This window comes from Procambarus clarkii, chromosome 8 (genome assembly GCF_040958095.1).
Source record: "Procambarus clarkii isolate CNS0578487 chromosome 8, FALCON_Pclarkii_2.0, whole genome shotgun sequence".
NCBI classification, from domain to species: domain Eukaryota; kingdom Metazoa; phylum Arthropoda; class Malacostraca; order Decapoda; family Cambaridae; genus Procambarus; species Procambarus clarkii.
In genome coordinates this window covers 6,818,161-6,832,394 of record NC_091157.1, presented here as the reverse complement: position 1 = coordinate 6,832,394, position 14,234 = coordinate 6,818,161, and the positions used below count along the sequence as shown (strand labels likewise).

Genomic DNA, 14,234 nt, shown 5'->3' with positions numbered 1-14,234 from the left:
CGGTAATTGGTTCCACAAATCAACAACCCTGTTACCGAACCAGTATTTACCCAAGTCTTTCCTATCTCTAAACTTATCCAATTTATACCCATTGTTTCGTGTTCTGTCCTGTATCGATACTTTTAATACCCTATTAATATTCCTTTTGTTATGTCCATTCATCCACTTGTAAACCTCTATCATGTCACCCCTAACTCTTCGCCTTTCCAGTGAATGCAATTTAAGCTTTGTTAATCTTTCTTAGTATGAAAGATTTCTAATTTGGGGGAATTAACTTAGTCATCCTATGCTGGAGTTATGTCGAGGTTCCCCACCTGCAGGGCTCCAGTTACCTGGGAGGAGGTGGGAGAAAGGGATTGTGAACCTCCCATCGTTTAAGCCTTGCCCTCCTCCTTCCCTCTCATACGGTATTAATTTTCAATCGACTTTTTAACCCTCTTCAGCTTTTACGGGCTATTCATGCCCGTGCCACCTCTTAGGTGGCTTAATCTTCATCAATCTCTTCAGCTTGGAATTGTAAGAGATTGTTAGAATAAATGTGTGTGTGTGTGTGTGTGTGTGTGTGTGTGTGTGTGTGTGTGTGTGTGTGTGTGTGTGTGTGTGTGTGTGTGTGTGTGTGTGTGTGTGTGTGTGTGTGTGTGTGTTTATGACACAGTGGCTCTCGAGTGTGTATCATCATTCTACCAGACAGTTAAAAAGACTAGTATTTCTTCACAGTGCTTCTGAAACACATCTTGGGAATCCTTTAACCTTGATTGACTTGGAAGCAACAAGCGGGTTATTCCCTCTCTTTTCCCCGACCTCAACGAGTTCAGTTCTAGATTTTACCAGCTGCGGCAAGTCCTTGGACGGCATGTGGACCGTTGCTGCATCAAGTCCCGTGAACGGGTCCGTCTAATTACCACAAGCTACACAATCTTCACAAAGCTTCCTGGCAATACATTAATAATGAATAAATATGATAGGTTAGGTTGACCTAACCCAACCTAACCTCACCTCTCCTAACCTAACCTAACCTAACCTAACCTAACCGACGCTTGGATCGTTGACTTGATTTGGCGTCACCAGCTCTTTATTTTCGTCTAATTTCTTTATAAAAAGATACTTTTTCAGATTAAAATTATGTTTTTTCGTGTTGTACATTCAGCACCAACATTATAATGAGTAAATATATCATATTTATTCATTACTAACGTATTGCCAGGAAGCTTAGTGAAGCTTTTGTAGCTTGTGGTAATTAGACGGACCCCCGTGAACTGCTGTGGGGGGTATGGGAGAAATTGAAATTGAAATTTAGGTATGGGAGAGGTAGAGTGGGTGTGTGTGTGTGGGGGGTGGGAGGGGAGAGGCTATAGAGGGATAGAGGGTGGGAGGGATGGAGGGTGAGAGGGATAGGTGAGAGGGTTGAGTGTGTGGGATATGGAGAATAGTCATCCTGGCGACCTAGGGCCAGATTCACGAAGCAGTTACGCACTTACGAACGTGTACATCTTTCCTCAATCTTTGACGACTTTGTTTACATTTATTAAATAGTTTACCAGCATGAAAACTTGCCAATCAACTGTTGTTGTTGTTATAAACAGCCTCCTGGTGCTTCGGAGCTCATTAACCGTTTAATAATTGTAAACAAAGCCGCCAAAGATTGAGAAAAGATGTACAGGTTCGTAAGTGCTTGCGTAACTGCTTCGTGAATCTGGCCCCTATGCTGGGGTGAGTTCGGGCTGTCATCAGCATTCTCTTGGCTGACTGAAGTCTTCAGCATATGTTCCAACCACATGGGCTGGACGGTAGAGCGACGGTCTTACTTCTTGCAGGTCGGCGTTCAATCGCCGACCGTCCAAGTGGTTGGGCACCATTCCTTCCCCCGTCCCATCGCAAATCCTCTACATCTCTTCCAAGTGCTATATAGTCGTAATGCCTTAGTGCTTTCTTCTGATAATTTCCTTCCTTCCTTCTCGAACTTGCTTCTCGAACGAACTTGACACTAAGGACAACCTTGCCGTATGCGACAGTTGACAGGACACTAAGGACAACCTTGCCGTATGCGACAGTTGACAGGACACTAAGGACAACCTTGCCGTATGTAACAGTTGACAGGACACTAAGGACAACCTTGCCGTATATGACAGTTGACAGGACACTAAGGACAACCTTGCCGTATGTAACAGTTGACAGGACACTAAGGACAACCTTGCCGTATATGACAGTTGACAGGACACTAAGGACAACCTTGCCGTATATGACAGTTGACAGGACACTAAGGACAACCTTGCCGTATATGACAGTTGACAGGACACTAAGGACAACCTTGCCGTATATAACAGTTGACAGGACACTAAGGACAACCTTGCCGTATGCGACAGTTGACAGGACACTAAGGACAACCTTGCCGTATGCGACAGTTGACAGGACACTAAGGACAACCTTGCCGTATATAACAGTTGACAGGACACTAAGGACAACCTTGTCGTATATAACAGTTGACAGGACACTAAGGACAACCTTGCCGTATATAACAGTTGACAGGACACTAAGGACAACCTTGCCGTATGCGACAGTTGACAGGACACTAAGGACAACCTTGCCGTATATAACAGTTGACAGGACACTAAGGACAACCTTGCCGTATATAACAGTTGACAGGACACTAAGGACAACCTTGCCGTATGCGACAGTTGACAGGACACTAAGGACAACCTTGCCGTATGCGACAGTTGACAGGACACTAAGGACAACCTTGCCGTATATAACAGTTGACAGGACACTAAGGACAACCTTGCCGTATATAACAGTTGACAGGACACTAAGGACAACCTTGCCGTATGTAACAGTTGACAGGACACTAAGGACAACCTTGCCGTATATAACAGTTGACAGGACACTAAGGACAACCTTGCCGTATGCGACAGTTGACAGGACACTAAGGACAACCTTGCCGTATATAACAGTTGACAGGACACTAAGGACAACCTTGCCGTATATAACAGTTGACAGGACACTAAGGACAACCTTGCCGTATGCGACAGTTGACAGGACACTAAGGACAACCTTGCCGTATGCGACAGTTGACAGGACACTAAGGACAACCTTGCCGTATATAACAGTTGACAGGACACTAAGGACAACCTTGTCGTATATAACAGTTGACAGGACACTAAGGACAACCTTGCCGTATATAACAGTTGACAGGACACTAAGGACAACCTTGCCGTATGCGACAGTTGACAGGACACTAAGGACAACCTTGCCGTATATAACAGTTGACAGGACACTAAGGACAACCTTGCCGTATATAACAGTTGACAGGACACTAAGGACAACCTTGCCGTATGCGACAGTTGACAGGACACTAAGGACAACCTTGCCGTATGCGACAGTTGACAGGACACTAAGGACAACCTTGCCGTATATAACAGTTGACAGGACACTAAGGACAACCTTGCCGTATGTAACAGTTGACAGGACACTAAGGACAACCTTGCCGTATATAACAGTTGACAGGACACTAAGGACAACCTTGCCGTATATAACAGTTGACAGGACACTAAGGACAACCTTGCCGTATATAACAGTTGACAGGACACTAAGGACAACCTTGCCGTATGTAACAGTTGACAGGACACTAAGGACAACCTTGCCGTATATAACAGTTGACAGGACACTAAGGACAACCTTGCCGTATGTAACAGTTGACAGGACACTAAGGACAACCTTGCCGTATGCGACAGTTGACAGGACACTAAGGACAACCTTGCCGTATATAACAGTTGACAGGACACTAAGGACAACCTTGCCGTATGTAACAGTTGACAGGACACTAAGGACAACCTTGCCGTATATAACAGTTGACAGGACACTAAGGACAACCTTGCCGTATGTAACAGTTGACAGGACACTAAGGACAACCTTGCCGTATGTAACAGTTGACTGCACTGAACGACTTTGTACTTGACTGCCCATGTTACCGCTGTTGAATTACATAAAGGCAATACAATATTCTGTAGGCGTGTTGGCTTGGAGCGGAGGGGCAGGGAGGCAGGTCAGGTGAACCGGGACGCCTGAAATCTAACGAGAATGCAGGAGACGAGACGCCCGAGATGCTGAGCGGCTCAGGGGAAAAGGTAGGTGGCCGCTTGAGTGAGGTCTGGTCACCTTATGATCAACGAGGAACGTGGAGCAGAGGTCCACGACCTCTGAGCCATCACTCAACGTCTCCCTTATGCTCCTCCACATTCCGGTATTCACTAATGGGTTATACCTGGAGACGGGTACTGGGTGAAATTGAAATTGTGTGTATTTTACCTCAATAAACTTATTTCAAAGGGATGAGGGGGCATAACTGGCCGACCCCTCACAGTGTTCAAGAGAGAACTAGATAAGCACCTCCAAAGGATACGTGATCAACCAGGCTGTGACTCATACGTCAGGCTGCGAGCAGCCGCGTCCAACAGCCTGCTTGATCAGTCCGGCAACCAGGAGGCCTGGTCGACGACCGGGCCGCGGGGACGCTAAGCCCCGGAAGCACCTCAAGGTAACCTCAAGGTGGTAGCTCAAGCTATTCTCACCCCGTTCAGTACAACGTGTTCATACATATATAGACACACATCACAAACAATAAACATCTTGCCCAACATTCTGAGAGATAAACAAATACAATTCCTCCTTGGTTCTGGGTGTTCTTCTATTTCCGGGCCCGATATTTGTCTGGTCGTCAGCTGCCTCTTATCTTACACCAAGATGCTCGAGTCGTGAGACGGGACACAACAGTTGGGGAAATTATGCTTTTTGTTTCTCCAGCAGGGGGCCTGATGGCTGAGTGGACAGCGATCGGGATTCGTAGTCCTAAGGTTCCGGGTTCCATCCCCGGCGGAGGCGGAAGCTACTCAGTTTCTTTCAACATGATGTCCTTGTTCACCTAGCAGTAAATAGGTACCTGGGAGTTAGACAGCTGGTAGGGGCTGCTTCCTGGGGGTGTGTAACAAAAAGGAGGCCTGGTCGAGGACCGGGCCGCGGGGACGCTAAGCCCGGGACTCATCTCAAGATAACGTGAAGATAAGATAGGAGCGTAGTGAGCCAGAGTGCACAAGGAGGGGCCTGGGGGAGATTATCCAGCGTGATCAGGACCTCAGCTCCACCCTTCAGTTCATCTAATGTCAAATCATTTTACCCGATTTGGTCGGACACTTAGAAACTGGTGATTATATGTGTTGATACTATTTCAGTATAGCTGTTCAATTTCATATGGCGGCATATGGGGCGCCTGACAGCTGGGTGAACAGCGTTTCGGATTCATAGTCCTGAGGTTCCAGGTTCGATCCCCGGTGGAAGCGGAGACAAATGGGCAAAATGTTACTTTCACCCTGATGCCCCTGTTACCTAGCAGTAAATAAGTACCTGGGAGTTAGACAGCTGCTACGGGCTGCTTCCTGAGGGTGGAAGCCTGGTCGAGGACCGATCAGCGGGGACACTAAGCCCCGAAATCATCTCAAGATAACCTCATCTGATAATATCCTGTTCTTCCTATCATTCTCACTTCAACATGACTGCTACCTCTATATCTTCCCACCATACAGTCTTCTACGCTAACTGCGCCTCTGTCTTCCTAGTTGACCCTTCCTAAAGACCATTCTCAAGAGCTTTATCCTCTACCCACATTAATACTTGTCTGATAATAGTTTATCTAAATCATCAAGTATTTGCCCGAAACGCTGCGCGTACTCGTGGCTTTACAAGATTGTAAATACCATGCTATGTATTCTCACACACCCAATATACCTTTTTGTACATAAATAAATAAATATAATCATCTCCACAGTCAGTATGGTGATTACTGCAGTTATTGTGACGACAAAGGGACGTCTGAAAAGAGTATGTTGTATGTAGGAAACATGGAACAAAGAGTCTCATTTCAGGCTTCACGATTCAGCCTTACCCAGTATCCCAATGCTTAAAACCTATACAATGGATTTCTGTCACAGGCTCAAAGAGTGATGTTGCGCACACTCAACCAGAATTTGTTGATTTTTGATTGATGCCGCCGGAGGCAGCTAGTTTATTGTGCACCCCATATTCATCCTGTGAGCGGTAGCGCAAAAAGCATTAGAGGACACAAAAGGTCTTTATTAGATCTCATCTTAGATTATTACATAAACAACTAATCACAAACAACCCTCATGCTCAGCTTGCTGTTAAATTAAGCACCATAGAACACATTAACAATATACAAGTTGAAAAATTACCAGAAGTCAGGCGATGTCCTGTCTTGTACAGGTTACTGTTATCCAGTTATTTCATCCTGTAGGAACACGTAAACGCAGGATTCTCTGTATAACTTAAGCGCTTGTCTGTTGTCTCGACCAGCATCAGTGCACTTCTAACAAACATTAGAGACCTAACACGGCTCTACAATAGGTCGAACGGCCTATTGACATAGCTCGAGTGCATGGGAGAGTTGTGTAGTTTGGTTTGTGTCTCGGAGAGGCTGCAAGATCCAGTAAGTTCGGTACGGTTTCAACTCCTTTTGACCATGTAGCTCAGTCGATTAAGGCAGCGTTTGGAATGCTCTCGGACGCAGGTTCGAATCCTCGTCACGGCCCTTGTGGATTTGTTCCTGTGAAGGCGTTGCTCTCTCATAAAACTTAACAGGCGTAACGCTGGGAGTTAATCAATGCAGCCAGCAAGAGTTAACGTTTGTCAGTGTATGAAAGGCCATGAACAAGTGATGTTTTGCATGCACTATCGCCCTCAATGACAAAGCAGTGATGCTATACTGTAGCTGAGCCATTACCAAGACGAGCCTCTGTAGCACAAGTCATCGCTCTACTCCTGTGGCAGACGGGAACTAACACCTGTTTGTGGGAGCCTTTGTGGATTTCTTTGTAAGTCTTTTGTCTAATAAACTATGTTTTCTTTGCTAGTCCTTTGTTAGGATTATGACTTGAGGCGGTGATCACAGACCTGACAGACAACCTTATCACATGTCCTCTGGGATATGTTGAATTGTGGGAAGAGCAAGCAGTTCACACTAACATCAAGACGGAGACTGCATAACCCGTCCTCTTATAATTTTCGCCCGCATGCGCACTAAGGCTAAAAATTGCCGTACTAGAAAATGGAAGCGGCTGGCGAAAGTGACGTACTGTCCCGTTTTCTGTTTTGGGTCCTCTGGCTTAGTCTGTTAGGTTAGGAGGGGACACTTTAAATTAATAGTTTTCATGACGTTTTGAAACCTTATGAGAACCTGCTGCTCTCCTAACCTACCAGAGGACCCAAAACTTGCCGTTTTGGGCCCATTTCATTTGGAAAATAAACTTCCATTTTCTTGTACGGTAATTTTTGGCCCTTACGCATACGTGCGAAAAGCGACGTTATTTGCAAGAGGACGGTACTGTGAGGTTGACCAGACCACACACTAGAAAGTGAAGGGGCGACGACGTTTCGGTCCATCCTGGACCATTCTCAAGTCGATGATCGACTTGATCGTTATTAAACAGTTAATGAGCTCCGAAGCACCAGGAGGCTGATTATAACAATACCAACAGTTGAATGAGAAGTTTTCATGCTTGTAAACTGTTCAATAAATGTAACCAAAGCCGTCAAAGATTGAGGAAAGATGTACACATTCGTAAGTACTTGCGTAACTGCTTCGTGAATCTGTCTCCAGTACCATAAGATGTCTCATCTTCTTGCATCTCGCCTCACGAATAAGATGCTGATTACTGAGTCAGACAACACTCTCCCAATGCGCCATTTACTGGGCAATTGTTGCTTATCTCCCTGTAACATTACGCGAAGCAAATTAGTAAAACTTATCTTCTGAACGAATGTTAGCAAGGCGGCTCCCTCAAGGCCAGACTGACAAAGTCCCTACAACCTTAGACTGTATGCACCTCATGCCCAAACCTCCAAATACTGTTCTGTCAATAAATAAATAAATAAATCAATCAATCAATCAATCAACGGAAAACTTTCTGCCAATATCCCACCTCTCCTGGGAACGATCTTTGTAAAAGAAAAATCCTTGTTTTAGAGAGTAGAAAAACACAATTGATGAAAAAATGCAAAGTAAAAAAAATCTGGTTTTAGAGATAAAAGCATTACATCAGATCTCGCGCTGCAGCTGACTGTATAGTGACACTAGAGAAAGAGTACAGAGTACTGGGAAGAGAGTACACAGTGTCCGCCATGGATGTTGCCGGAGTAGTTGATGGCGTCTGACATAAAGATATGTGGAGATGGCAATGAGGAATTAGCTGTACCTCATTGACAACCACCTAACTAATCTAACCTGTACCTGTATCACCACTGGCATGTAGTAAACACTTGATTAGCTTAAACAAAATAAAAAAAACAGCAAATAGGCTAAACGAAGCTGTCCTCTAACTTAATAGGTCGAATTTTTTGAACGGAATCGACCATTCCTTCAAAATGACAAGGTTTTAGTCCAAATTTAAGGAAAGTGATATTGAGCCTCGATAGGTTAGGTGGGTTGCTTATTTTCTAGAGTGTCTGGCCAGGTCAAATAGTTGCATTGTTTTCGGAGTGTGAGATGGCGTGGCATCCCTGCGAGTGTCCGACGCGGGCGTAGACCACTGCACCATCAACCCCGCGACTGCACTGTGAGGGGGGCAGCTTTGTCCTTGCTGGGGGGCCCCGCCAGTCCACCCACGGAAATGTAACATCACCATGACTAGCTAGCCCCAGCAACGTGGAGGCGGCTGGTCCAGTCAACTGTTGTGGTACTGTTCAGGTATAGCGTTCTGATGCACCGTGGTTATCTGATGGCAATCAGAATGGTATGTCTCTCAAGAGAGGACTTGAGACGCATAGCTCCATAAATTGCAGACGGGTTGTGGTGTGAAGAACCTCCTGATGGTAGAGTGACCCTGGCTGGCCGGCCACCGATAGTACTCGAGCAGGGACGCCTCCCATGACCTTAATTCCTCTATGGAGAACAATTCTACTTTCACTATAGCTTCTCCCTCCCCCCCCCCCTCCTCCTCCTCCTTCCCCTCCCCCCACCTCCTGTTCCTTCTCTGCTGTCTCCTAAACTTGGTTCTTTGTCTTGCTTCCCGGGGCTCTTGATGTAGGTGCCCATTGACTTCTGCTGGTTCTAAGGGAGGTAGACATTTGTCAGTCTCCTAAGCAACTTCCTATCAGTCTGCTATGCAAATTCATGTCAGTCTGCTATGCAACTTCCTGTCAGTCTGTTATGTAACTTCCTGTCAGTTATGCAACTTCCTGTCAGTCTGTTACGGACTTCTCCAGTCCTGATGCACCAAATGTATGTATGTGTGTGTGTGTGTGTGTGTGTGTGTGTGTGTGTGTGTATGTGTGTGTGTGTGTGTGTGTGTGTGTGTGTGTGTGTGTGTGTGTGTGTGTGTGTGTGTTATTTGTTCTCCTTGAAAGGCTATATATATCTCCTTGTCCGCCTTCATCTTTATTGCCTGGTTACTGAATATGTCTTATGAGAGACGTGGAATGTCTACCGGGAGATCTGTGTTTATTTGTGTAGCACCGATGACGAGGGAGAAGCACTCTCGTGTGTTCTGTTCTTCATGAACATACTGAACATCTCGCTGTTCAACTTGGACGGCGTTCATGGTCAGAGTAAACATAGTGAACACGTCAGGGTTCATCCTGTCTCTATCTTGAGCTTTACAATTATTTATAATTATCATTAAATATCATCTATAAATTTTTATGTCAGTTATTGTCATCCTTGGCGTTCCCTTAAGCCGTTGGAACTTTTGATCCAACTTTATTGAATTTCATATATATATATTTTTTTTTTTTGGGGGGGGGGAGGGGGAATGGTGTCCCACCCGGCCCCTGATCCGTCTCTGTTGAAGTCTCTGACGTTTAAATCCCATTTTATTTTGCACTTTCAACAAACTTCGGGCGTCATGTTCAGAAACCTTCCCGGTCTTGTGATCCTTTAAGCGGTCGTTTCCAGCATGTTTCTGCAAGTAATTGCGCAAAGGCTATTGCTTCGCTGGTCGGTAGAGCAACGCCCTCGCTTCTTGTTAGGGGCCCGTGTTCGATCCCCGATAGTCCAACTGGTTGGGTACTGTTGCTTCATTTCGTCCTCCCGTCTCTGACACTTGTTCTCACATCATTTCCTAGTACTATGTAGTCCTACTTGTTTAACACCCTCTCCCCTTTACGGGTTCGCCATAGCCCGTGCTACTTGGAACTTTGTTCTGAGTAGCTGAATCTAAAACAACAACAACAACACCTTCTAATAATCACCTACCAACGTCCTTAAAAAAAAGTGTTGCAAACTATTGTCAAATAGTCCTGAAGGCTTCCTTTCGTCTCTTGACTGAAAATGTTTCATCTTTACTCAGGTTTCTTCCCTCTATTTGTTGTGTCTTTAACTGCTTGTCCCTGTCAGAAAGGTAACATGCAGTTGTTACGAGGTGTCTCTTCTGGGTGACCTGATGCTTCTCTTCTAACACGTCTAGCCCTTTTCTAGAAAACTTCCCAGGTCCAGCGAGCGTAAGAAATATTGCCGGAACAACCGTGGACATCTTCAAGAGAAAACTAGATTGTTTCCTCCAAGGAGTGCCGGACCAACCGGGCTGTGGTGGGTATGTGGGCCTGCGGGCCACTCCTAGCAACAGCCTGGTGGACCAAACTCTCACAAGTCAAGCCTGGCCTCGGGCCGGGCTTGGGGAGTAGAAGAACTCCCAGAACCCCATCAAGCAGGTATCAAGCAGGTAAGCAGGTACTAACTCACTTTAGTACTGAGTTAAAAGTAAATAATCTTAAGGTGTTGCTTGAGCGTCTTCTGCACCCGACACTTGTCCCACAAACACACATTGAGTCAACTTTTCCTGGAACAACGCGACGTGTCACATTTTGTTGTGTACAATTTATTTTTGTTCTTAGATGGCAAGTGTTGTTTCTTAATTGCTTATGCCCCCAAAGTCTAGATAATGGTCAATATTTCGCCCAGAAACTTTCTTTTTGTGTGTGGTGGAGGAACAGTGGTTTCGCCCCAATGGGACCAGTCTGAGCCAGGGAATAGGAATCACCTGTAGCCCCGAGGATGTTGTTATAGATTCAGCTACTTGGAACAAGTTCCAAGTAGCACGGGCTATGGTGAGCCCGTAACTTACCTGGCACAGGAGCGGGGCAAGTAGCACGGGCTATGGTGAGCCCGTAACTTACCTGGCACAGGAGCGGGGCAAGTAGCACGGGCTATGGTGAGCCCGTAACTTACCTGGCATAGGAGCGGGGCAAGTAGCACGGGCTATGGTGAGTCCGTAGTGGACTTACCTGGCACAGGAGCGGTGCTCGAGCCCCTAGGAGTGGCGCCTCTTTATTTATAGCTGCTCCAGGCGCCTCAAAAGCCGCGCAGCTCCGTAATGGGCGAGCAAGTACCCGCCTCTTGACCCGGCGCTCACTCGGTGCCCCTCTAAGTACTACAGCATCAAGACTATAAAAACCGGGGCGTATGTACCAACCGTTCAGCGGGGGGACAGAGGGCCTCGGAACTTTCCGCACCGACCTCTCTGCTCGCCTCCCGTTCCCAGTCTCCAGCTGTTCTTCATCGCCTCCTGCTCACACGTTGTTATTTATATTAATCTTGTATGGGGCTTAGCTCCTGGCTTCAGTCCCCTACACCCACGCCCACACCCACACCCCACGCCCACACCCACTCGTCAGCCATGTAGCACGTTAGTACGATAGTTTCTTGAGGCTGGGAACGCCGGCGAGGCTGGGGCTGCTGGCCCTACTCAGGCGTCTCCTGCGGGAATGGGGACGTTTGGTCCTAGACGCTTGGCTTTACGTGCTTCACTTTGAGGGCGATGTCGTGAAGATGTAATTACAAAAGCTTTAGCATCGTCATCAAACTGTATATGACTTTGTAAATGGGCGGGAGGGAAAAGGGGGTAGATAGGGGAAGGGGGAGAATAAAGGGATAAGGAGGAATGGGAGAAGGGGTTATAGGGGGATAAGTGGTTTTCGCCTGCCATTACACTCGCAGGACATTAGCTCTCAAGAGTCCTCAGTTCGAATGGTATATCTTGAAATTGTTGATCTGAAACCTATTTCGTGCAAGTCACTTGTTGAAGTCTTCAAGTTTGTGGTCAGTTTACGATGAGCCCAAAAACGACCTATTCTTGAGTTATACAAGCCACCTGAAGGTTAGGCGTATGATCATAGTTATTCTTACAGCTCTTGAAACTATTCACTAGTCAGCTGTGTATAGTCGTGGATACTATACTCCTCTATAGTATGCCTGAACGGTAGTTTAAGAATGGATGGGTGTAACAATTTGAAACAAAGGAGTTCTTGGGGTTGATTTTTGTGATGGATCTACCTACCTATGAAACCTGGGCGGTGGGTCTGATTTGTGGGCGTCCGTGACCCCTTGTTCACCGGAGGCTGGACCATAGTTGTGTCCCTACAGTTGCCACGCCCACGCCATGGCTGCTCCTCTCCCACACTCACGCCCACACCCACACCCTTAACCCACACCATGGCTGCTCCTCTCCCACACCCACACCCACGCCCACACCCACACCTACACCCACACCCAGGTTTCTCCTATCCAGTAGCCACACTCTCTCACAACCAAGTCAAAGAAAGCACCTACGTTACTCGTCCGGTTCACGATACTTGAGTAGTGCCTTAAGACATGTTAGTAGTGGTAAATTTGACTTACGAATAATTACAAATGTTACTAATAATATATCACGATACTGAATGCTGCTTTGCATTAACTTGATGAAAATCTAGACTTAACTTCAATTGGGCAGTATTGACACCTTTTACATCCACTCTTTAAAAATCTCCGATACGCTTTGCCTACGAGTGGCTGTATTAAATGTGTGTTATGTAACAATTATTCAACCACTGTACTCTGTATAGTATTTAGATTTTAAATCGGTATTATTATATTTGGATGTCAGCTGTCGTCCAAATCTCGCAGTCATTGGACATGTCATTCTAGGGAAAATGAAACAAGTTGTTTAGCACGCAACGTTGCTGGTGTCAAGGTATTTCAGTGGCAGTATAGAGGGCTCCTGGGAGGTAGAGACTCCCACCACCTGAACCATGACGTGGCTCAGACGGTGGGTGGAACTTGTGACGGTACTATTGAGGGGGTGGGGGAGGATAGAGGGGGGTGGGGGGAGGATAGAGGGGGGTGGGGGAGGATAGAGGGGGGTGGGGGGAGGCCGGGGGAGGATAGAGGGGGGTAGTGTAGGAGTGAAAGGGACAGTGGAGTGTCCTGGCTAGGTTGTGCGTCTGGCCGTGTCGGCAGCCTTGGGGTCGTTCGGCTTGACTCGGGTGAAAGTAATCCAGCAAACCTCGCTTATTGTGATGGCTGCGATGGCTGGCTGCAACACTGCACACGGTTCATTCTAAACCTAGTCTCTTGCTTAACGTCAACGCTGTTCTCATTCAAGTGTTCAAGATAACCCGTTCTTCCCCCTGTTCTTCTCTAGCGTGTTATGTTACAATCCTCGACATCACTCCCTTTTTTGTGTGTGTGGCCGTGACAAGCAAGCTAGGCCTATAGTCTGAGGTCTGAGTCTTTGTGACCTCAAAAACATTGTCTTCCTACTGTCTTACCGCTGTTTCCCCTGGTGGTTAGGCATCAGCTGGAGGAATGTTCCCCGAGCGCTGCTGGAGGGCCGGCCTAGTGTAGCTCATTTATCCCTAGCAGTGACGGGCGAGGCAGGGCAACAGTCGTAATGACATCATCTGTAGGGAGCTGGGGACGACCCGCTACACACGTCCAGGACTGAGTACGCCAGCACGGGTGCAGCAGGAGCGGGTACAATCAGGGCGGGTTCACCCAGGGCGGGTTCACCCAGGGCGGGTACACCCAGGGCGGGTACAACCAGGGTGGGTACAACCAGGGCGGGTACAACCAGGGCGGGTACAGCCGGGTCTGATACAGTCGGGGCGGGCTTGCTTGCTTGCCCGCCTCACATTTCCTGCCTTGACCCTGCGCGGCACCGTCTTTGCCTGTCCTGTGTGTGTGTGTGTGTGTGTGTGTGTGTGTGTGTGTGTGTCGGAGGCTCCTGGTGATAGCTACAGCTCCTCCACACAGGTACAGCCTGGCTGTACCTGTGGTTGGTGTTCTTGGAGTATACAGCAGTCAGAGAGCAGATGCTCGTGTACACCCAGCAAACACAATCTTTTTTTGTGTGTGTCAGGCATTTACTTGCCAATGACCACAAACTTTTCCAGAAATATCAACATAAGAACGAGTG

General features: G+C 47.0%; 1 protein-coding gene across 1 annotated transcript; it reads right to left on the bottom strand.

The window, feature by feature from the left end:
* Positions 1-711: 711 nt before the first annotated feature.
* On the bottom strand, positions 712-3,960 carry LOC138359501 (uncharacterized). Its single transcript, XM_069318836.1, has 2 exons — positions 1,888-3,960; positions 712-894 (listed from the first exon to the last, which is right to left on the bottom strand). The coding sequence occupies exons 1-2, from the start codon at positions 3,958-3,960 to the stop codon at positions 712-714; spliced, it is 2,256 nt and encodes a 751-aa protein (XP_069174937.1).
* Positions 3,961-14,234: the final 10,274 nt, after the last annotated feature.

What these genes read in the sequence shown, in the direction of transcription:
- LOC138359501 (XM_069318836.1), bottom strand. Translation starts at nt 3,960, where the DNA reads ATGGGCAGTCAAGTACAAAGTCGTTCAGTGCAGTCAACTGTTACATAC. An exon ending in ATATAGCACTTGGAAGAGAT is followed by an intron (nt 895 to 1,887) that starts GTAGAGGATTTG and finishes TGTGGTAATTAG; the next exon opens with ACGGACCCGTTCACGGGACT.